This window comes from Gopherus evgoodei, chromosome 5, assembly GCF_007399415.2.
Source record: "Gopherus evgoodei ecotype Sinaloan lineage chromosome 5, rGopEvg1_v1.p, whole genome shotgun sequence".
Taxonomy (NCBI): Eukaryota; Metazoa; Chordata; order Testudines; family Testudinidae; genus Gopherus; species Gopherus evgoodei.
Window position 1 is genome coordinate 104,906,906 of NC_044326.1, and position 23,849 is coordinate 104,930,754.

The following is a 23,849-nucleotide window of genomic DNA, read 5'->3' on the forward strand; positions in this document are numbered from 1 at the left end:
AATGAAAATGGATCCACTGATAAGATATCAACAGATTGATGCTTTGTTGTCTAAATAGTAAGTTGGGTATTGCTAAAAAGATACCCCCAAGACGTTTTGTTAAATATCTTTCCAATAAACCTAATAAATCCAAGCTGGAAAAAAAGAGGGGAAAATTCTTCATTAGTTTATTTTTCAGGGATGAGATTATTAAGCTTCATGAATAGTATGTTCTGAACATGCAGACTCACAGGTTAGTTTTTCTATAGTATTTTAAGAAAGATCTATGTAAATACAAGATCAGTTTTTTACATCTCTGTAATCTTCAACTATTATGGGTCAACTGAATTTCTTTGTATTGTAATTTCCAGCCACAAAGGAAGTGGATAAGAGTATTTCAAAGAAAGAACAATATTAGTATTGTTAAGGAGGTTTTCTGTAAAAGACTTTTGTGTTCAACACTCATTACTTCATTTCTCCAGTATTATAAGCAACCTTCACATAAAATGTAGAAAATACCTCATATTATATTGTTGCAATTTTAAATAATTCTTCCTGCTTAGTTAAAAACGTAATAAATAAATATATTGGGCCATATCCTGCGGGACTAAGTTTTTACCCAGGTTAAATTCCCCTTGAATTCACAAGCATACAAGCTTTTCTGGAGTAAGAACTGAATGAGGCCTGTAGAATTTGACCCTATAACATGTCATTTTATAGGGGAAGGCCAGGAAAGAAGCCTGAATTTAGAATTAGAGCTGGTCAGGAAATTTTTTATTAAATTATTTTTTTCATCAGAAAATGCTGATCTGTTGCAACTTTTCCTGGGAACGGATTAGTTTGACTAAACTTGCGTCAGGAAAGTTTCTCAGGTCCAGGATTGAATTTCTGCTCAAAACCAGAGAAAGAGATCCCAGTATAGCTGATGACCTGGTAATTAGGTTACACATCTGGGATGTGGGAGACATAAATTCAAGTCCCTGCCCTGCCTTATTTAGAGCAGGGACTTGACCCTAGGTTTCTCACATTCTAGCTGTGTCCCCTTAATCACCAGCTATCTTGGGTAGATATTCTCTCCATCAATCAAAATATTTTGAAAAGTTTGTTACAGGAACAGGAAAATATTTGAAATCTCAAAAGTTTTTTGCAGGACAAGAAAATCTTTTCCTGCCCAGCTCTAATTATAACAGATATTCAGTTATAGACTCATAGACTTTAAGGTCAGAAGGGACCATTATGATCTCTAGTCTGACCTCCTGCACAACATGGGCCACAGAATCTCACCTACCCACTCCTGTATCAAACCTGTGTCTGAGCCACTGAAGTCCTAAAATCATGGTTTAAAGACTTCAAGGTGCAGAGAATCTTCCAGCAAGTGACCCGTGCTCCACGCTGCAGAGGAAGGCGAAACCCCCCCAGGGCTTCTGCCAATCTGCCCTGAAGGAAAATTCCTTCCTGACCCCAAATATGGTGATCAGCTAAACCTGAACATGTGGGCAAGACTCACCAGCCAGACACCCAGGAAAGAATTCAGCTCCCACCCCATCTAATATCCCATCACAAGCCTTTGGGCATATTACTGCTAGTAGTAGAGATAATTGGGTTTACCACTAATAAAACTACTTTGGTGGTGTCATCTATATGATTAGTAAAGAGACGCTTTGGTCACAGTTGTTTGTCTATTTAGGTTGTGAATTTGTGTGATATGAGCCCTGATCTCATTCTCAGGTATGGCAACAACACTAGGAACTATATCTGTACGAGTTGGAGATTATCACACACTGGTTCCTGGGAGTATGAGCAGAAAATTGGAGTCCAACAGATCATGCTGCACAAAGAATACAGGCCTGACAGCAACGACTATGATATTGCACTAGTGAGGTTGCAGGGACCAGAGAACAGTGTGCCAGATTCAGCACCCATGTCTTACCTGCATGTTTGCCACTGAGGCGAGAGAGGCCACAGAAAACTGCCCCCAACTGTTATATCACTGGGTGGGGTGACACAGGTAAGAGGATTTGCATATTAAATACACCCAAATTTCCTCTGCCCTCACCCACAATAAAGATTTGGACTACTCTTAAACAATCAATTGTTCAATTTACTATTTCTAATATTCACGGTGGAATAACCATACCAGGTTCCCTCATTTTAAAATAGGATAAAAGCTTTTGTTTGTTCTCCCCATCCTACCCTCCATCATTATAGAGGAATAAAAGCACTAGTTTCTTTTAATTTAGTTTGTGCTTATAACGTTGTCTCTTCACTCTCCCAGACTGCAGGATTAATTACATAAATGGTACTGTTAAATCATCCACTCACTCCTACAGCCTCCCATCAAAATCACATTCACAATCTTTAAAAACACAATACCACCTCTGCCAAATTCAGGCTTATTAATGAGGACCAGAAAATGCTTATACTAATTTATTTAAATGACACCAGGATGTCAAATGAAAAATGGCCACAGCACATGTGTAATGCAGAATCCAGCACACTTTCTTTCTCCTCTATTGCTGCCACTGCCATTTTCCAAATCCCAAATTTCAACAGCTAGATTTGGATGAAAGAAAATCCTACTAAAGATGCAGGGGATGGTAAAACACTTCTACAGTCAGATTTTGGATAACTAGCAGGTCCTGTTACTTTATTGAGTGTGGATAGGAGTTTCTTCTCCAGAAGGCTCTGTTCCTTTGTAAATTAATAACCCTGTTTTACTTTTATGTTTTATTGGGTTCATGACAGTGCAAAAAAGAAGACAACTTCTTATCTTTTAGTCTTCTGACTCATTAAAACTGGCAAGAAAATGTGGTTAAATATCAGTTCTTTCTTTTTACATTCATTAATCTGTGTGCATGTATGCGCAGATATCTATGAGAGCATACTGAAAATACGGAGAACTAAAAACTGGAAGAAAGGTTTCAAGTACTGTATGTTTTGCCCAAAAAATACACCTCTTAGCGTTTATTTAATTCACTGTATAACAGCTCTGAAGTAGTACCACTTAGATTAGAATTTCTATTTTAAATGGAAATATTAGCTACTTCAAAACTTACTTTAAATGCAATAAATTACATCACTGCAACATTTACTGCGATTTTAAATGTTCTCTGCAATCAAGTTGTTATACAAAGATAATTAAGGATTTTTTTAAAAAACAAAAAATGCTGCTTTTGTCACTTTTTTCAACTGAGGGAGAATCATGAGGCACGAGATGAGTTTTATGATGTGTTACAGAAAAAAATATTCAAATGACTTAAAATATGGAATCTTGCTTGGACCTCTACTTTTAAAGTGAAATAACCATTTGGGGTATTCCAAAAATTCTCCCACGTATATATATTTACATAAAATAAATCTTTGAAGTTAGTTGAATTTGAAGATTTGCCACTACTTACTGCACTAAACATTAAAAAATGTTCATCCTACACAACAATGTAGTTCTTTCTAAACGAACTTTACTAGAGACCATATTTTGTTTTGACAAAAGGAGACTGAAAATGTGTTGAAACAACATTGAGATTTGAGACAGAACTTTTAATTAAGTTTAATTAAGAACTTTTGTTTATGAAAGGTGCTTGATCAGGGGTCGGCAACCTCTGGCATGCAGCTCGCCAGGGTAAGCACCCTGGCAGGCCAGGCCAGTTTGTTTACCTGCCGCTTCTGTAGGTTCGGCCAATCGCGGCTCCCACTAGCCATGGTTCACCGTTCCAGGCCAATGGGGGTGGCTGGAAGCTGTAGCCAGCACATCCCTTGGCCCGCGCAACTTCCCGCAGCCTCCACTGGCCTGGAGTGGCGAACCACAGCCAGTGGGAGCCATGATCGACCGAGTGGGCTAGTTTGTTTACCTGCCTGTGGACGCGGCAGGTAAACAAACTGGCCCGGCCCACCAGGGTGCTTACCGTGTGCCAGAGGTTGCTGACCCCTGTGCTAGACTGACAACTCTGGAGTCTATTTATGCAGTAGCAGTGCTAACTTCTCTACCATGTCTCTCAATTCTAACCTTCAGGAATCATTTCTTGGGAGAACAGGGTAGAATGGACTCATTGACTTTAATTTCTCAGAGAGACTATCACATAGTGATGGTAATTTTTTGTAAGAGCAGATTCATAGTTGGCCAACTGTTACTAGGAACCAGACTGAAAGCATGAACTCATTTGATATTTTAACACCTAGCAGCCCCATAGCCATTAAACCACTACATTTAAGTATTATAGCTTATATTTTTGTAGAATCAATTACCTAAAATATAACAAAAAAAATCCTGTCTTGTGAAGTATCTGTGATACAAGTACTGCTAAACCAAATGTCTTACTTACAATTTGCAGTCTATTGAGGGAGTTGAGGTATGCATCCTTTTCACTTTTACTTAATGTTGTAACATTGTATAGCAATATTTAAGCCACATTAGTAAATTCAGTGAAATCATACCTGATTTGGTGATCATAAATATCTTAATGCGTGTTATTTGGTCTTTCTTTGCAGGAAGAGCCTATTCAAGAACATTACAACAAGCTGCCATCTCCCTACTTCCTAAGAGACGTTGTGAAGAGCGTTATAAGAGAAGGTTCACAGGGAGGATGCTCTGTGCTGGAAACCTCCAAGAACAGAAACATGTGGACAGTTGTCAGGGAGACAGTGGTGGACCACTCATATGTGAACGTCCAGGGGAAAGTTGGGTTGTCTATGGGGTGACTTCCTGGGGTTACGGCTGTGGAATCAAAGACTCTCCAGGTGTCTACACCAAAGTCTCTTCCTTTGTACCCTGGATAAAAAGTGTGACCAAACTGTGATCATCCCGGCTCAAACAGTAAAAGGAAGTTTCTGAGTTAGATGAGGCAGCTTGAACAGCACAGCCAATGCACAGCTGGGCCCACACTGGGTAGGAAATGGACACATTCTTCTGTTTTGCATGTTTTTATTTTTGTTGAATCAAGGATGCATATTCACACTATTTGTACAGTTAGATTAATGTGCAATTTCCCTCATGTTGAGCAAAAGTTTATATTTGCATGGGAAAATGCAATATACATAAGATTGGAGGGGAAAAGGGGCCAATATTTTACTCCAATATTGGATTGGGACAATTTCAGAGTTCAATATATAGTTATGCCCCACAGGAAGACTGCACTGGCATTTATGCTTCAGCTTCCTCCGAGAATTACTTATAATCCTCACTTCCAGACTAACCTACTTAGTTTGATGGTTGCCCCACTTAGAACTCCTCTAATCTTAAAAAAGGCATTGTCTTTCTATTCTCATGTATGTTTCAGGTATAAGCACAGCACAGGCTTTGCATGCACAGGTCACATTTGTCCCTGGATCATTCTTAGTAACACAGTAGGTCTACACCCTTCAGTAGAGCAGATTGATTGCAAGACCTGCCAATAATTAAAACCCAATTCTTCAGAACAAATGTCCACACAGATTAGCGTCCCCCCCACTCTCTAAATAATGCACAATGTCCAAGAACAACTGGTCAATGCAGTGGGGTAGAGTAAAATTCTGGCAAATAATGTGCCCTGTACACCCACAGGTGCCAGATTAAAAAATAAAAGGGGGCGGGGGAGATAGGAGTATATTTGAATTTCAGAAACAGAATATCTTCATTTAAAGAAATGCCAAAAAAGACGTTATTTTTGATGGGAATTATATTGTCCTATCCTGACATCCACTAACAACTGTGGATGCACCAAAAGCACTTGCCTAAAGGAGATAGGATAATCCAAAAATTTTCCTTGAATAAAAATGAAGGTTACTTACCTATAATAGTTCTTTGAGATGGGTCTGCATATTCACACTTAAAGGTACTCCACACTTATAGGTACTCACTGCCTTTGGTGCCTTATAGCAAACACCTGTTCCAACAGTGTAAGCTAGAGCAGTGTTTCCCAGCTGGTGTGCCAGAGCACACTGATATGCCACCATCCTCAAACAAATGTGCCACGGAATTTTTGAAAAAGTACATGTGAGGACCTGGGGGAAAGCCACCTTCTAGCTGGCTGTCTCCCTCGCTGCCCAGCCTCCTCCAGGGATGGAGCAACCAATCAGAGCTCAATGTCCCTCCTCTGTGTGAGCAAGGGATTGGCTTCTCTGTCCCTCCCCTTCCCCGCTGTAGCCACCAGTTGGGGGGGGAAGAGCCCCTGAAGCTCGAGGGGTGCCCTGGCAAAGAAAATGTTGGGAACCACTGAGCCAGGGTGCTCTTGTATCCCCCACCCTTCCCATCAGCATCACAACGCACTGTGAGCGAGGCTATAAGGGGTGGAATGCCCTCACCACCTCAGTTCCTTCCACTGCAAAGCAAGAGACAGAATAACAATGACTCTGTCAGAGAAGGGAAGGTAGGAGGCATGAATATGCAGACCCATCTTGAAGAACTCCAAATACAAGTAAGTAACCTTCATTTCTTTGAGTGGTTCTGCATATTCTCACTTAAGGGATAGACCGATAAGCAGTGCTGAAACTAACATGGGGGCAGGGACAGATTCCTAGTTGAATAGGCTGAGGCGCTGCCTTGCCAAATCTGGCATCCAGGCTAGAAGCCAAGTCCAGAGCATAGTGCTAGGTGAAAGTATACACCTAAGTCCATGTTGCAGCTTTGCAAGATTTCAGCATCTGGCACCTGCCTAAGACAAAGGAAGTAGCCACAGCTGTAATGAAATGTAGCTGGATTGCAGCAGGCATAGGAACTTTTGCCAATGTGTAGAACTCAGCAGTACATTGTTTAATCCACTGACAACTATCTTGTTCTTATGAAAAGAAGTAATAAAAAAGTGAGTCAGCCACAAGGGCTTTCAATTCACTTACTCTCCTGGCTGATGCAATGGCAATAATGAAAACTGCACAGGCAAAACTGCTCAAGAGCGGACACATTCAGAATCCATTCATGCACACCCACTGTAGGTCCAGTCTGGCAGCTACATAATACCAATACCTGCAACATATTTCCTTGCAGATATTTCATCCAATTCCTAATCAGCTTGTTCACATTAAATTTATGACATGAGAAAAAAAATTAGAGCCTAAAGCTGTATGACTGCAGGTTAGTCCTTTCAAATTCTAAGATTTTTCTTTTCAAAATGTATGACTAAAAAATAACAAAATAGCCAGTTTTCATAGACCTGTACCTCCCAAAAAGCATTCGTTTCCTCGGCTGATTCTCTACTATTCTCAAGACTATAGAAACCCATGATTAAACACTATAAAAAGTATTTCAGTGAAAAATGCAACCCTTATTGATGTGGCAATACAAGTATTAATTACACAAAATTATTTATTAGTCCGTAAGAAACAGTCACTACGTTATAACATTGTTATACTAACCTTCTTTGTTAGTGGTCCCAAAATTATTCAAGATACACAAACACGAAACTTGTGCTATTTCTAGGATAAATGGGATGCACATTAAGGGCATTCTAAACTGTTATACACAAATATTTTCTTTGTTCATGACATCTTTGACAAACGATCACTTTTTAAAAGATGTAATGAAACCTTTGTGGGCCAAGGAACATTCAAAAGTGTGAAAATGTGGCAGTTCTGTGTCACCATATTATGATTGTACAATATTGTGACAAGTAACCAGTATTTAATGGTATGTGTTTCCCTTCCCTATCCTGGGAATTCCAGTTGTGACAATGTGTTGTGGCCTTGTGTGCACAAAATGCAATGCTTGTAGTAATGTATGATAGATTTGTAACTGTGTGTTACACTCATGTCTGTATGTCATGTACACGTCCAGTTCTATTACTGTTACCCAATTACCTTCGTTAGCATGCAAAAGAGTTGTGGCAATATTGTAGACTCCCTATATGTGATGTAATTCTTATTCAGACTTGGCCCTTAATTTAATGGCAATTAATGTTTTAAAGGGCCATACCCAATTTAAACATCTTGTTGGAATTGGTGCTATATTAGTATAATCAGGTGCTTTTATACAGTATTGGTACAACTTTCTGTGATTTTGCACTATTTGGATAACATAAAACAAATGCAAATAAATATATTGAGTTCAACATCTGGAGAGCCAACTATTATGTGAAACAATCAGCTGATGCAATCTAAAAGTTAACGTTCATTGCTTATATACACAAATCTTTTTTGTTTAAAATAACTAAAGTGAATCTACTGAATGAAGGAGAAGAAAATTTAACAAAAAAAATCTGTATCATAGAACCCTTGCCATACATAGTGCATTGATTTGAGAATTTTGTAGTGAAGTAGAGACTATACAGCACAATAAGCTAGGAAAGAAAGGTGTTAGGAGTGGGGATGTGGAATTGTCTGATTTTCAGAACCTGAATCACCAAGGATCAGATTTGGAGAATTTAAGAAAAATCATCATGTAGCAGAGTAGTATCTGTTTAGATTTCCTAGCAGTCCATTAGTTTTTTGCTTACTGGGCTCTTTTCATGAGAAGCTTGACTTCGGTAATTAACTAGATCAGCAATTCCACATACCCCTGGGGCTGTGTGAGGGTACTGCAGGGGATCTATGGGCCCTGATCAACTCTTCCCCCTCCCTCCCAGCACCTCCTGCATGCTGACTGCAGGAGACAGTGGGAAAAAGCTGAAGGAGCAGGGATGGCACGCACTTAGGAGAAGGAAGAGAAGGAGCAGCGGTGGGGCTTCGGGAAAAGGGTGAAATGGGGGCAGGGCTTGGGGGTGAGCAGCAGGTTTGGGGGTCGGCAAAATTTTTTATATCAAAACGGGGATCCTTGGGTTGCTAGTTTGAGAACCGCTGAACTAGATTTTAAAATGTTGCACTAAAACTTTTATCCAGATAACATGCCTTTTTTATTATCTAAAGTAAATGGAGTTGTCTTACGTTATACTATATCTTTTTTCAGTGAACCTGTATAGTGTGAACTGGTATAATAAAAGCTGCCACATTTGTTGGAACCCTTCTTCACAGGTTAAAGTCAACATATATAATCCAGTGAATAATTCATGTGCAAACTTTAATACAGGAAGTGTGTCACACTATATTTAATCAGTTTACAATGGTATGAATTTTAATAGGTGGAAAAGTGTACTTTGAAGAATTTTGTGAATCAGTTGTCTCCAAAGCCTTTCATATCCAGACAAGTTTTCCTTTAGGGAATAACCACTGAGTGGAATTTTCTTCTGGAATCTAAAATGAACCAGCTAAACAAGTCTTGATATATTGATAGAAATTAAGAAACAATACAGACTCGAGATAAATACCTCTGCCAATGCAGGATTGCTAACTACAATATATTCTCCAATGTTTTCCACACTTTTGGTCTAACCATTTTTAACTCTTGAGTTAAAAATATGAGAACCTTGTCTCTATGGCTATGAAGTGGAATAATAATGCATCATTAGCATAAGCAATGGTGGAAGCCACAGACAAGACTTGGGGCATTTTATCACAGCGGATGAGATTAGTAACAAACCCCTGAAAGAAATATATGTATCCTAGTTTCCATCACTGGTTTTGCTAGTGAGAACTACAGCTACAAAAGTTATTTTACTTTGATGTACTCTAGTAAACACGCTTTGAGTCAACATTTCCCAGATTTCTGAAAGCTGACCCCTCCTCAATTATGCATTCACATGGTTTCAGTTTACCAAGGACAGTGACATAACACTTTGGTAAACTTTGTGACCTGTAATCACTTGGGTGTAATTAAAGTTTGGAAGAAATACCCATAGGAAGAAGTAGCGTATGCACTTCCCTCAGCAGCACCCCCCATGACTATCCAAAGTAGTTACTGAAAATGAGGCATTCTACCCATTAACCATTTTAAATTTACCAGTTTGGGTGTACAGTCCCAGCTCCAACCTAGATAAACTGCATTTATTTTAACACTATCATTTGTTCTGCTTAAGTACAATAGCTGTGCTTTAAGAACATTTATTCCCAGATGGAAGAACAAATGCTTTTAAGGGATTTGCTTAGTTGGAGAGCATTCTATTTGACCTAGCATAGTTATGTATTTTTAAACTGATTGTGAAAAACTGAGTTCAAAACTCATGATTAGGATTCCAAACAAACTTAACCACCCTTCTACTAAATTTAAAATTAAAGTAGCAAATTAACAGTTACAGACACTCATGTTTAAAGCTTGTTTTCTTCATGAGATGTTAGTGCATTGCTCAAACACAAAGTGAGGAGTAACTGAAGGACCACTAGCATTTATATGACAAATGAGCTACTTTACCGAGCATACTTAAATGGCCTTTGGCAAAGCTTTAAAAAAATAGAAGTTTAATAACCAATAATTTGGTGTGTTCTGCTTTTTAAAAGTAACTACTGGAGAACATTTCAATACAGTGATATCTGCTCAACCAAGCTTTTCAGTTATCTGTTGGGAAAGCTTTAGTTTGAATGCAGATATTCAAAAGAATGCCTTTCAGTAAAAGGCACATTGTTTCCCTTCCTCAAAAGACATATGTAAAACTCTCCTCCTGTTATGGGGATTTAAAAACGGAAAATTGTAGCTCATTACATCTAAAGACTTAACAACGCATTAATAATGACAAAACCCATTTCCTGAATTATCTAGGTGAACCTCCTTGAAATCTAAGAGAGAAATACTTGACTATTTAAGAGCTTAATATTAGTTATCCTTTGATGTGTTTCACATGTATGAAAAACTACAAGCAGCTAAGTATTCTCCTTCAGTTGTTTAATACCTACTATCGGCCTGGAATGGTGCTCAACTACTGTTCAGAAATTCTCATAGAAGTCTGTTTAACCACAACATACCATGTTCTTCATGACTTATGTCATTCTGTAAAGTTTCAAAATAACCTTGGCAGGCATTGGCACATTCAGTTTTCTGGAAGTATCCTGCACCAATGAGCTGCATTAGGTCAAGTTTACACTATAAACTTTTACTACATCATAGCTACAACAGTGTGGGGTGATCCAGTATGATCTGAGAACACAGTTGTGCTGGCTCAAGTCCCCACTAGACAGACAGCACCAAAACTATGCTTTTGCCAGTATAAACTGTATACTGGCGTATCTATACTGACATAGCACTCCTTGTGTAGATATGGCCCTACATGGCAGTAGCTCTAAAAAAGGAAGTATGACACGTGCAATAAGAATATACAGGAAGTTGTGTAATCAGTGTATTTTCTTCAAATGGCCTAGTACTTTTGTGAATGTAATACTTTAAATATCTGTAGTGGTGTGGTTCTCCTGCTAGAGTTAGAAAGGACTATTAATTTCTGAGACAAGAATTGTGGCTGTTCTGAAGAGTGACAGTTTCACTTGTTCTTTCTAATTTCACTTCTTTAACAAATGTAGCACATGCTCTCAAGTTATTTGTCCAATATTTGGATTATAAATAGTCAGCGGAATCAATTCAACAAGAATTTGGGGGTGTTGTAAAATTAAGTCATACTTTTATAATTAGTTTTTTGCAGGAGAAAGAAATTACACATCTGTATATACATATTTATACAGGGGGAGGAAGGGAGATGAAGAAAAAATGATTTTTGCAGCAGGAGCTTTAGAAACTCTTCTGCTTTTGTGCTAGCAACCCTCTTAGTTGCTGGACTGCCAGCCACACTGCTGCATCAAGTCAGCTGGCATGGAAGTCTAAAGGCAATGCACTGCAGCTTCCAGGAGGCTGTATGCAGAACTATTAAAAGACACTTTTAAAAGCACAGTCTTCATGAACCAAAGGGCATCTCAAGTTTTTAGGACTCATCCAAAAAACTCCAATTTTCACTACCCACATCCAAACCAGATTTTAGCATTTATTAGACAGGTCTTTTAACACTTGCTCATTTGCTGGCTGGCTGCAGCCTTTCTTGGGTTGGGTTATGTTGCACCACTTTCCAAAGCAAATAGTACAATTTTCCCTGCTGGCTCTCCTTCCAATCAGCAGCCAAAAGGGTTGATTTATTTTAAATGGCCCTTGAGCAAACTTGTTTTACTTCAAGTTTCTACAAGTCTGGCTGTGTTGTTTACTACACCTTCTTCAAAGTCCTCACAACTTAGGAATGTTTGTCCTGCAAAAAACAGAGTCTGAAGTAATTGAAAGTGCTTCCAACAACAAAGATTAAAAGACTATCACTACATCCTATGGCATACTTACAGGCAATTTTGAAGCTTACAATCAAATTAGATAAATACAGTTACTTTCTAGTCAATCCAGCAAGATAAGTAATTTTGCACTACTGGATTTTGTTAAGATGTTTTGTTGTGCCAGCCAGATTCAAGTATTAAAAGTAGTCCTGAAGCAATAAAATTTGGGGATGTTTCTAAAAGTCTCCCAAGTTTCAGGTCACCTGTATTAATCAGTCTGAAAAAAAAAACCACACACAGTAGCCTTTTTAATCACATAGATGTTTATTTGTAATACATAGAAGAAACATCCAATAAGTCAAAACACATACAAAAAAAGCAGCATATTTAGGCTCCCACTGAAGTGACAGGAAATGGCTAAAATATAACTAACTAAAACGTGAACAAGGCTATTCTTTTGAGTAAGAAAGACACGATGAACATTAATAGCTAAATGCAATCTTATCAAACAATTTTTATATAGACTTAGCTTTTAATTTCCTCAGTTTTTATTGACTTCTACTCCAAATTATTTATTTTATCATGGTTCAGATTTTTGTTTCAGCCTGCACTTGACTAGGATACACATTCCAAACCACCACACCGTGGAACAGTTAAGTCTAACCCAGTTGTTTTAATACCAGCCACAACACTGGGCAAATCAGTTTCAGCCTTAACCCCAGATCAAGCAGGTTTATTTGTTTTTGTTTTTAAATTATTACAAGACTTCATCTCAGCCTGGAGCCCAGATTTAAAGCAAAGCACGTACCTGGAACAGGTGGCTGCTCTGAGTCTCAAGTCTGCAAAGTCCCTGGAAAAGAGCACAGAGAAGAAAGAGTGAGGACTGCTGGGCTCCAGCAGTCAGGCACATTACTGCCAAGGATGGACATGACACACGTGTTACTTGCTCCAGTCAGATACTTTCACCAATTAGATAATGAAAGCTTTGCCAAAAAGCAAGATACTGCTCTTCCATGGCTAGGAAGGGAGGCTGCCACAGGAGACAGGTCCCAGGGATTCATGGACTGATCCTAACGGCGACACTGAGACGATCCCACCCTATGCACACGTTGGGCCGGGACTAGGCTCAGGGCAGGTTCCAGCCGCCACACGGACTCGACACTCCTGCTGCTGACGGCAGGCAGGAGAGCGCGGAGGCAGCCGGTGCCAGAGCAGCGGCCGCAGGGCCTGACTTGCTCCCGACCCCTCGGAGGAGACGGGAGTGGATAGTGTGGTGCGGGCCCCGGAATTCAATCCCTCCCTCCTCCCGCGTGATGACTCCTACCTGCTGCATCCCGCTCCCACCAGCAGCGGCTCCACTGCGGTCCGGTCTCCACCTGCAGGGACACAATTAACTACATTACCGGAAAGGCGGTGGCGGTCCCCTCCCCCATTGCCTCTGGCCGCAGCAGGCGGGAAAGCGCGGAGGCGGACGGTGCCAGAGCACGTACCTGGCAACAGATGGCTACTCTGAGTCTCAAGTTTGCAAAGTCCCTGGAAAAGAGCACAGAGAAGAAAGAGTGAGGACCGTTGGGCTCCAGCAGTCAGGCACATTACTGCCCAGGCTGGACATGACACACGTGTTACTTGCTCCAGTCAGATACTCTCACCAATTAGATAGTGAAAGCTTTGCCAAAAAGCAAGATGCTGCTCTTCCATGGCTAGGAAGGGAGGCTGCCACAGGAGACAGGTCCCAGGGATTCATGGACTGATCCTAACGACGACACTGAGACGATCCCACCCTACGCACACGCGGCAGGCGGGAGAGCGTGGAGGCGGCCGGTGCCAGAGCAGCGGCCGCAGGGCCTGACTTGCTCCCGACCCCTCGGAGGAAACGGAAGTGGATAGTGCGGTGCGGGCCCCGGAACTCAATCCCTCCCTCCTCCCGCGTGACGGCTCCTACCTGCTGCATCCCGCTCCCACCGGCTGCGGCTCCACTGCAGTCCGGTCCCCACCTGCAGGGACACAATGAGCCACATTACCGGAAAGGCGGTGGCAGTCCCCTCCCCCATCGCCTCTGGCCGCGGCAGGCAGGAGAGCACGGAGGCAGCCGGTGCCAGAGCACGTACCTGGCAACAGATGGCTGCTCTGAGTCTCAAGTCTGCAAAGTCCCTGGAAAAGAGCACAGAGAAGAAAGAGTGAGGACTGCTGGGCTCCAGCAGTCAGGCACATTACTGCCAAGGATGGACATGACACACGTGTTACTTGCTCCAGTCAGATACTCTCACCAATTAGATAGTGAAAGCTTTGCCAAAAAGCAAGATGCTGCTCTTCCATGGCTAGGAAGGGAGGCTGCCACAGGAGACAGGTCCCAGGGATTCATGGACTGATCCTAACGGCGACACTGAGACGATCCCACCCTATGCACACGTTGGGCCGGGACTAGGCTCAGGGCAGGTTCCAGCCGCCACACGGACTCGACACTCCTGCTGCTGACGGCAGGCAGGAGAGCGCGGAGGCAGCCGGTGCCAGAGCAGCGGCCGCAGGGCCTGACTTGCTCCCGACCCCTCGGAGGAGACGGGAGTGGATAGTGTGGTGCGGGCCCCGGAATTCAATCCCTCCCTCCTCCCGCGTGATGACTCCTACCTGCTGCATCCCGCTCCCACCAGCAGCGGCTCCACTGCGGTCCGGTCTCCACCTGCAGGGACACAATTAACTACATTACCGGAAAGGCGGTGGCGGTCCCCTCCCCCATTGCCTCTGGCCGCAGCAGGCGGGAAAGCGCGGAGGCGGACGGTGCCAGAGCACGTACCTGGCAACAGATGGCTACTCTGAGTCTCAAGTTTGCAAAGTCCCTGGAAAAGAGCACAGAGAAGAAAGAGTGAGGACCGTTGGGCTCCAGCAGTCAGGCACATTACTGCCCAGGCTGGACATGACACACGTGTTACTTGCTCCAGTCAGATACTCTCACCAATTAGATAGTGAAAGCTTTGCCAAAAAGCAAGATGCTGCTCTTCCATGGCTAGGAAGGGAGGCTGCCACAGGAGACAGGTCCCAGGGATTCATGGACTGATCCTAACGGCGACACTGAGATGATCCCACCCTACGCACACGCGGCAGGCGGGAGAGCGCGGAGGCGGCCGGTGCCAGAGCAGCGGCCGCAGGGCCTGACTCGCTCCCGACCCCTCGGAGGAGACGGAAGGTGATAGTGCGGTGCGGGCCCCGGAACTCAATCCCTCCCTCCTCCCGCGTGACGGCTCCTACCTGCTGCATCCCGCTCCCACCGGCTGCGGCTCCACTGCGGTCCGGTCTCCACCTGCAGGGACACAATGAGCCGCGTTACCGGAAAGGCGGTGGCGGCCCCTCCCCCATCGCCTCTGGCCACGCCACCAGCATCCCCCCGGCGCCACGTTCTCCTCTGAGCCTCCCGCGCGCTCGGGCTGGGGGGAGGGGAGCACCCACGCGCCGGCCTGAAAGACAGGCCTCAGCCAGGGGGGCGCGCCACGCAGAGCGGCAGAAGCGTTTAGCCCCGTGGCTGGGAGCGAGGCGGGGCCCATTCTCCGGCGCGCAGGAAACCAGGCCCCCGCTCCCACCACCACCGGCTACTGCTGCCCCTCCGCACCCAGAACAAGCGCGCCCGCCACGCGGCCCTCTCTCGCCAAGGCAGCAGCCCCGCCCCTTCCGGCAAGGCGTACTTCCGGCGTGGGTGAGGGGCGTGGCTACGCATTGGCGCGAGTTCCCCCTTGCCCGTGGTGCAAGTGCGCAGGTGCAGGCTGCGTTGTCGTGCCGCGAGATGAGGGAGCGCGGGAGGAAGGGCCCGGGTTGTTCTGTGTCAAGCGGGCTGCGCTGCTGGGCCCACGGTTACCAACCTGCCCTGATCCGCCTGGGGCCGCAGCCGGGGGGGTCACTGAACGTTACTGATACACAGGCTGCCCCCGAATTCCATCGTGTGTGTGTGGGGGGAGCGGGGGTGTATGTGTGTTTGTTACCTGCCTTGGTCCAGAGCAACTTCTGTCAAAGCCTGGGCCTCCTATGCAAAACTCAGCCGCCCTGTGGTTACTGACGGACAGCAGCAGGTCAGGGCTCTTGGTTCATGTATTCTAGGGACAGGGGTGAAAGTAACTGAAAGGACTTACGGGTATGCCGGAGTCCTGAGTAGGGGCGTGACCTCAACCGGAAGAGACAAGGCCTTTAAAGATTTAAAGGCCCTGGGAGCCCCAGGGCCTTTAAATCACCCCGGAGCTACCACTTGCAAAGGAGGCTGGGAGCCCTGGGGCTGTGCGGCGAAATAAAGGGCCTGGGGTTCCGGCTGCTGTGGTGCTCCGGGCCTTTTAAAGCACCCCCCGAGCCCTGCTGCTGGAGCTGTGGCAGTGATTTAAAAGGCCTGGGGTTTCTCGCAGCGACTGGAGCCCTGAGCCTGTTAAATCACTGCTGGGGAAGCGGTCCAGTCTGGAACAGCGTACCAGCTCTGTACCGGATAGTACCTTCTTACTTTCACCTCTGCCTAGGGAGTTGCACACTTTGTCCATAGGCTGTGTGTTGCACAGACCTGGGAGCATCTTGCATTACTCCATTACCAATCCTTCAGAACCCTCCCATTATGGGTTTCAGGACCCCCTTATGACTGCCTTTCTGTCATGCCATGGATTTTGTGTCCCCCATTGACCCATTTTCCCTCATTTCTCCCTCTCCCCCTTTTCCTCCATAGTAAGGCCCACCATTTCCCAGGGGTCCTGACTGACCTATAATTCCCCCCTGTCCCCATACCAGGGACAATGTGCATTCTCATTCTCATTCCACTTTTTCCCCATTCCCCCATATCAGAGTCCCCCATTCTTCCATAGCTAGGGATTCTTTGTGACTCCCATTCCTGCATTACCTCAGTACTTCTTTCCTATACCAAGGGCTCCTTGTATGCTCCCTTTCTACTCATTTTCTTTTCCTCTCATACCTGGGTCCCCATTCTGCCCCCTGCCAGAGGTTCTGTGTGCCCCCCTTCTTCCCATACCAGGGGCTCTGTGTCTCGCTATCTCCTCCCCTAAGCCAGGAGCTCTGTGTGTGTCCCTATTTCTCTCTGTCCTTGCCTCCCCATTCTCCCTTCTTCCCGCCAGACATATTTTTGCAGAAGTGTTTGAAGCTCTGCAAACCAGCTACCAGGAGATCCATGTGTCCTCCATTTCTCCCATTTGTTTTTTCTGATTTTCATCAAAATCAATAGACTTCTGGCCACTGATGACTAGATTATTCTCTGACATTTTGGAATTTTTCAGATGTGGCATTCAAAAGTTATTGCACTGAATTACACACAACAGAGAAATGCCATTGAATTGCATGTTAGGCCTCAGTTTGCTTGGTCAATAATGTGAAAGGGCCACGGACTGTTGTAATAGAAAGTTGAAAATGTAAAAACAGATTAAGGGAATAAAAAATTATCAAAGAGTGAGTCAATCTCATTTGCTGAAAATTTTCTACCTTTGATCTCATTGAAATTCTGTGTTCATGTTCAATTTAGAAATATACGAGAAAGTGATGGTGGTAAGGATATTCTTTAGTAAGTAGGATCAACAGTTTCTAGCCACTGGGTGGTGCTGTTGCCCTGTTGTTCAGATATTTATAGATTTATCAAAAAATGTTACCCTATGAAAATTGTTGGGTTCAAGAAGGTTAATCTACTATTGCTTACAAGCGTGTAAATATATAATCCAATGATGATGGCATGTAAGGTTACAATACTCTTAATGGATATGCCAAACTACTGAATGCACAAGATCTTCAACCTGTTATACTAAATTAACATGCAGAACACTTTACATATACAATAGCTTCTACTGATATGGCAGAACAGTTTAGTCAGATGATGGTAATATTATGACAATTCAGGTTTACATTAGCATTATGTGAAATATGTGTGGTATTTAAACTTTTGCAAGTCCATAATTTAATGTATTTTATTTTCAGAGGCATCACTGTGCAATATTGGTAGTCTACCTATGGCCATCTCTATACTACAAACTTTAGTCAATGCAAGTTATGTTGGCATAAAGCTGCCACAGTTAGTATACCTCTTTTGCATGTCCATACTTGGCTCCTTGTGTCAGTAATGCACATGTTCACCAGGTGCGCCATGAGTAAGTAACCCAGTGTGCAGCCCACCACCATCCAATGCATTGTCTTTTGGGAAATTTTGGCAATGCATGGTGGGGCAGAAATGAGTTACACAGGGTGACTGGGCTCAAGGAGTCAACTTCCCAGTGTGACACTGTCTCCATTGCATAATGTCATCTATATCCCATAATTTTCATGCCTTTTTTTCAAAATCCCACACACCCATGGAGCATGGGCAGCACATGAACTGCTGACTGGGGGAGGCTAGCTCCGAGCACTGCCCCTTCAACCCAAGCCAAGCCCCCCCTTCATCCGAGCCAAGCCTCCCTCCACTGGAGCCCAGAGCCACCCCACCACTGCTGCTACCAGCCCAGTTCTGCGGCTAGCCCCCGCAGCCCCAAAGGAATGCTGAGAGGCACATGGCCCCAGCCTCCTTAGCCTGGGAGCAGTAAGACGGTTGGCGTGTGGCCCCAGCCTCCCCAGCTCTAGAGCGCGAGTGGTGCGTGGCCCCAGTCTGGGAGGGCGGGCGGTGTGTGGCCCCAGTCCTGAACCATGGAACGGCAGGCAGCGTGCAGCCCCAGAGCACTCGGGGGCTCTATTTGGAGCTGGGAGGACTGGTGCCGCAGCCACACGCAGGGAGCGTGATGGCAGGGGACGAGGTCATGCCTGGCTGTTTGGGGAAGCAACACCTCCCCCCTACCTATGTGAGCTGCTGCTTATGCCATGCAGCCTGACAGAAGCATGGAGCCTGTACAGCTCTGCACTGTTGTCAAAGCATTGCAAGCTCAGGACAAAGAATCCTCTGGTATTTGCAAAGTCGAAAGATGACCCGAACCAGTGAGAAGCATGATGATTTCTTGGAGGACAGACTGCAGTGTGACATAGCAAGAACCAATTCAAGGTGGTTGTTGGCGTTCAAAGAGCAGCTGCAGATGATGGTGCACTGCTTCTGGGTCCAAAAAATGAGCCCTAACTGGTGTATGATGTCATTATAATGCAGGCTTGGGATGATGAACAGTGGCTGCAGGGACACCAAAATGAGAGTGCATTGACAGCGGAGAAGTGAGTGGCAATCGCACTGTTTGAACTTGCAACACTGGATTGCTATTGGACAATGAGAAGTCATTTTGGTGTTGAGAAATCCGTTGTGGGGGCTGTTGTCATGTTAGTGTTCAGGGCCATTGATTGTCTCCTGCTATGCAGGTCTGTGATTCTAGGCAATGTGCAGGACATAGTGCATGGATTTGCAGCAATGTGGTTCCTGAATTGTTGTGGTGCAATAGATGCATATCCCTATTTTGGCACCTGGCCATCTTGCCAGAGTACATCAACAGGAAGGGCTAGTTTTCTATGGGTATGGAAGTGTTGGCTCACTAGGAACATTTCACCGACATCAGTGTGCATGATGTTTGCATCTTTAAGAACATGGGACTGTTCAGAAGGCTACAAGCAGTTTCTTTCTCGACTGGTGCATTAACGTTGACAATGTTGAAATGCAATAGTGATCCTCGGGGACTCAGCCAACCCCATGCTCATGAAGTAATATATCAGCCACCTTGATAGCACCAAGGAACGATTCAACTACAGGCTCAGCAGGTGTGGAAAGACAGATGAATGCTCTTTTGATGGATTGAAGGGATTGAAGGGACACTGGCATTGTTTACTCATAAGATTGGATCTCAGTGAAAAAACAGCCCAATGGTTATAGCTGCTTGCTGTGTCCTGCATAATATCTGTGAAGCAAAGGGTAAAAAATTGCCACCAGGATGGAGGTGGAGGGTTGTAGCTGAGGCAACACATGGGGGGGACATGTGGGGGCACATGCTCCCCAGATTTGCTGCTTGGCTTCTCCTGAGCATGCCCAGTCGCCACCCCACTATCAGCAGGCATGGGTCATCTCAGGCAGACACAAAGGCTATTAGTAGAACTCAATATGCAACGATATGGTTCAGGGAGGCTTTGAAAGTGCACTTTAACAGTGAGCCACAGTAATGCATTGTGGTGTACTGTGCTCCACCTGCCTTGGTGTTTTGGGGCCAGTTAGGATTTGTGTGGTGCTTGGTGTATATCTATGACTATAACACTGTCAATACATATATTAATTTTGCAGTGCTTGCTGTAGATTTCTGATTATTACAGTGTTTGTCACTGATCCTATGAGCTGTGTCACACTGTACAGTAAGAAGTAAGGGTGCTTTCAGAGCTGCTATGCATTCTGCAGCATATGTTGTGAATAGTAAAGATGAATTATTTTCCAAAGAATAGAATTTTATTTAATAACAAAACCAGTGCAAAGAAAAATCTGAGCACTTTAAAAGTACATTAAAACTTAATAAATTAATGGAACAGAACTTATCAAAGAGAAAGAACATTCAGATGCATTTTACCTACCTATAAATCAAACCATGGCTCTCACAGGTCAGTGTATGTGAAGCTGTCCTTAATTTCCCTGATGGTGGAGTGGTAGGGGGTAAGTATTTGGTCCCTGATGCACGTGGAATGTTGAGGGAGAGTGTAAGCAGGTGCTGTAATGGAGTGCAAAGGGAGGCAAGCCCATGATTGTTGAATCTGTGATGTGCATGCTTAGAGGATCATTGTGTTTGTAATTGGAAGAACTGCAATCATTGTAGCATTTGTGTATTAATGCCTCTGGCATGGATATAACCCTTTATGTAACCATTTAGCTGGCTTATTCAGTGCTGTACAATGAATAGCAATGGGTTTATGGCTCTTGGGGACTTTTAGACTGGCATTTTTCACTCAGACATAATTCACTTCTCTAAGGTGAGTAGGGTCTAACTTCATTTTTGAACAATAGCTGGATAATTATGTTTATTTTCTAATTTCTATCTTGCTGGGATAATGCTAGATTTCACCTAGGCCTAGTAGTTAAATATATTTATCCCACGTGTGCAATCATACCCTTCTACCATTTCCCCCAACTTGCAAGTCCACTGATTTCCTCTGTTCTTGACTAAGGACATCACAAATTGCAGATGAAAAAGAAAGGGCCTGATTTTGAACTTTGTTTATACAAGTGTAAACCAGGAGCAATTCAATTAAATCAATGGAGTTTCACCAGAGAAAAAGTGGTGTGCAATCAGACCAAGGTCCTAAAACAAGTCATAGCAATAGAATTACAATTATCAGAGTGCCATGATGGCCTCCATATTTGTATGTCAATGTCAACAGGTATGATTTCCTCCATTCAGTCGTGAGGTTGCTCCAATCATACTGATCATTTTGTTTCAGTTTAGAGTTCATCAGTCTCCTGAAATTTCTTCCCCATTACATGAATGCAAAGTCCAGAATTATTTTATTTTTATTTTTTTGGTAGGTTCCTTGAACCCATCCAAGAGACATCTTGTTAGTAACATCGGGGTGCACAGCCAAAGGATTTAGAGGGGAAGAAAAACCCTCAGATGATTGTGCTGTTTCTCAAATCTGACTGGACCAACTAAACCAAAGGCATTTATGACTGAACTTTTGTTTACTGTAACCAGAGCTCTTGCTTGATAATCAAATAAACTTGGATATGGATTGTTAATATGGGTTATGAATTTGCTTCTTTTTTTCTATTAAAACACTTTTCTTTTTAGTTTAAAACATATGTTGCATGAGTACGCTAAATAACCCATAGCACCAGAGAACGAAGATAACTATTAAAACCAGGTTAGGCAAGGGACCATTAATATGCATGTTCTTATTCTGCTCTGTTGTTCCCATCTCATTGATCTTGTCTGGGATTTTCTCAGCCTTATGGCTGAGGGGTGAAAACATTATCTAAAGTTGCTCTCTAAAAATGAAAGTTGGATGATGGCATTGGGGGTTTAAAGGCCACATCTCTGGCCCAGATAAAGCCCATTTTCACCACTCTGATGACACCAAGGTTTTGTCTAGATTAGGACTTGGAAGGGGTTAGCTAACGCTAATGTGTGAACAGTCTAGTGTAGATAAGGCAGCATGCTATTAACATATGTTAAACTGGTCATATTTAAACCTAGGTATTTGTCATAGTTCATAATAAGCTCAGCCCAATCAAGTGAGCAGCTCAGGGGGCTAGGAGTGATAATGGAGTTCATGTTCTCCATGGTAAGGAACCTCCCACATTGCTCCAATGCAGTTCCATACCTGTGTGACTTTGAAAGCAGCAGAGCAACAATTTTTGGGATTAACCATGACTAGGGTGCATGCCACATTCGTGAGGAATTTTGGGTATGTAAGGAATGTGAGATAGCACACAGCCACAATTATTCTTAAAACTATTTTTCTGCTTTCTGCTACAGAACACAGAATCTGAACTGCACGGTAACAATGTAAACAGCTCCCAAAGAAGAAAATACATTGAAAGGTACATGGGCGGGGATCTGGAGTCATTCCCAAAGTCATCATGTTTCTGTCCAAAATGGACACTGATATCGGTCAAATCATAATTGGGACTCATACTGTCAATTTTGTGCTTTGTCAAAGCAATTCTCACCCCCCTTTGAAGAGCAAGGGAGTAAAATCAAGGAAGAGGTTGAGATTTAGCTGCTAGAAAAAAGAGACTGTTCTTTTGAGTGAATGTAGTTTTTTTTTTAGTTTTTCTTTTCTGTTCTCTGTTTTGTATGCTTATGTGTTTAGTGTTGACCAGCAATCTGTTTGGGTTTTTTTCATCCTTTTTTCTCTTCACGTCAGTTCTCGGGGTGAGGTTGCTGAGGGCAGCACCCAGACTCTTGTACTTTAAGAAAGTTACATTCCAAGTAAAGAATGTGGTTAAAATTCTCACTGTTGTGAAAGAGGATGAAGGGGAGTTTGTATCTTAGGAATTCAGTAATCCAAAGGTGAAAGGGAATTAATGTACACTGGACTACATTCTTCTCTCAGTTACAGAATAAACCCGGAACAATTCCAATGGGTTTGATTAATCCACTGGGGCACAGAGTGGTACATTTTGCAGCTACTGAACCCATGGGAGGCAGCAGCATTTCATGGGGTGGGCAGATTCACCTCAGGGAGGGAGTGGTGCACTTACCACCCTCTTCTAAGTTCTGCCAGTGAAGAGCAGCTTTAAATTCTGCAATAACTTCCTGGTTAAAGCTGCCCAGAAGAGGAATCAGCACTTCCTCTGGATGCCCCTTCCTTTTGTGGGGGTACATACAGGCCTTCTGGCAGGACATAACAGACAGGTGGAGCTTCTGGAAGAAGCCAGTGGAACCAACACAGCAAATCGGCCAACTGACTAGTGGTGCTACTCCAAATTTACAGCTCCATAAAGGAGAATAGAACTTGGCTTAATATGTTCTAATGAAACAATTTGTTTTCCCCAATGAATTTAGAATTGCAAGTATTGCTGATAGTGGAGCTCTTAGAGAAGGGCAGGGAGTGATGGGTACAGAGGAAACTCCATTTTTTAGTGTTTGTCCTTTTTTTTTTTTGGTCTCATTTTGCTTACGGAAAATTAAGTGTAGTGGAAAAGCCTGGAGAAATGAATTCAGGGCAGAAGCAATCATATGAAGTGGATTTCATTTTAAAGGGCCTGCATTTATTTTGTTGCATTATAATATGACTACTGGCCATTTATTTTAGAAAAGTAACATTGCTTCCAGTATACTACAGAAGGAAATGGGCATATTGGAGATCTGACCACCTGCTACCTACCTGTAAACTAAACCTGACTGTTCTGACCTTGCACCATTTGTGTTCCAGACTTTTGTTCTACTGTATGTCATGTGAATAAACTGGTTGTTCCTTCCTTCCTTTATCTGATATCTACACATTTGAAGTCTCAATGTTTT

General features: G+C 43.5%; 1 protein-coding gene and 4 non-coding genes across 5 annotated transcripts in view; 1 reads left to right on the forward strand and 4 right to left on the reverse strand.

The window, feature by feature from the left end:
- PRSS12 (serine protease 12) overlaps window positions 1-11,122 on the forward strand; it is a 66,139-nt gene extending 55,017 nt beyond the window's left edge. The window contains 5 exon segments of the mRNA XM_030564310.1: window positions 1,708-1,732; window positions 1,734-1,767; window positions 1,770-1,871; window positions 1,874-1,987; window positions 4,465-11,122. Of these exon segments, the coding sequence (XP_030420170.1) occupies window positions 1,708-1,732; window positions 1,734-1,767; window positions 1,770-1,871; window positions 1,874-1,987; window positions 4,465-4,772 (583 nt within the window). The 3' untranslated portion in view covers window positions 4,773-11,122.
- Window positions 11,123-12,922: 1,800 nt separating this feature from the next.
- LOC115652994 lies at window positions 12,923-13,053 on the reverse strand. Its single transcript, XR_004000811.1, has one exon. It is a non-coding gene; the product is annotated as a small nucleolar RNA SNORA24 (small nucleolar RNA).
- A 552-nt stretch (window positions 13,054-13,605) lies between these two features.
- On the reverse strand, window positions 13,606-13,736 carry LOC115652995. Its single transcript, XR_004000812.1, has one exon. It is a non-coding gene; the product is annotated as a small nucleolar RNA SNORA24 (small nucleolar RNA).
- A 487-nt stretch (window positions 13,737-14,223) lies between these two features.
- LOC115652996 lies at window positions 14,224-14,354 on the reverse strand. The gene has a single exon (XR_004000813.1). It is a non-coding gene; the product is annotated as a small nucleolar RNA SNORA24 (small nucleolar RNA).
- A 552-nt stretch (window positions 14,355-14,906) lies between these two features.
- On the reverse strand, window positions 14,907-15,037 carry LOC115652998. Its single transcript, XR_004000814.1, has one exon. It is a non-coding gene; the product is annotated as a small nucleolar RNA SNORA24 (small nucleolar RNA).
- Window positions 15,038-23,849: the final 8,812 nt, after the last annotated feature.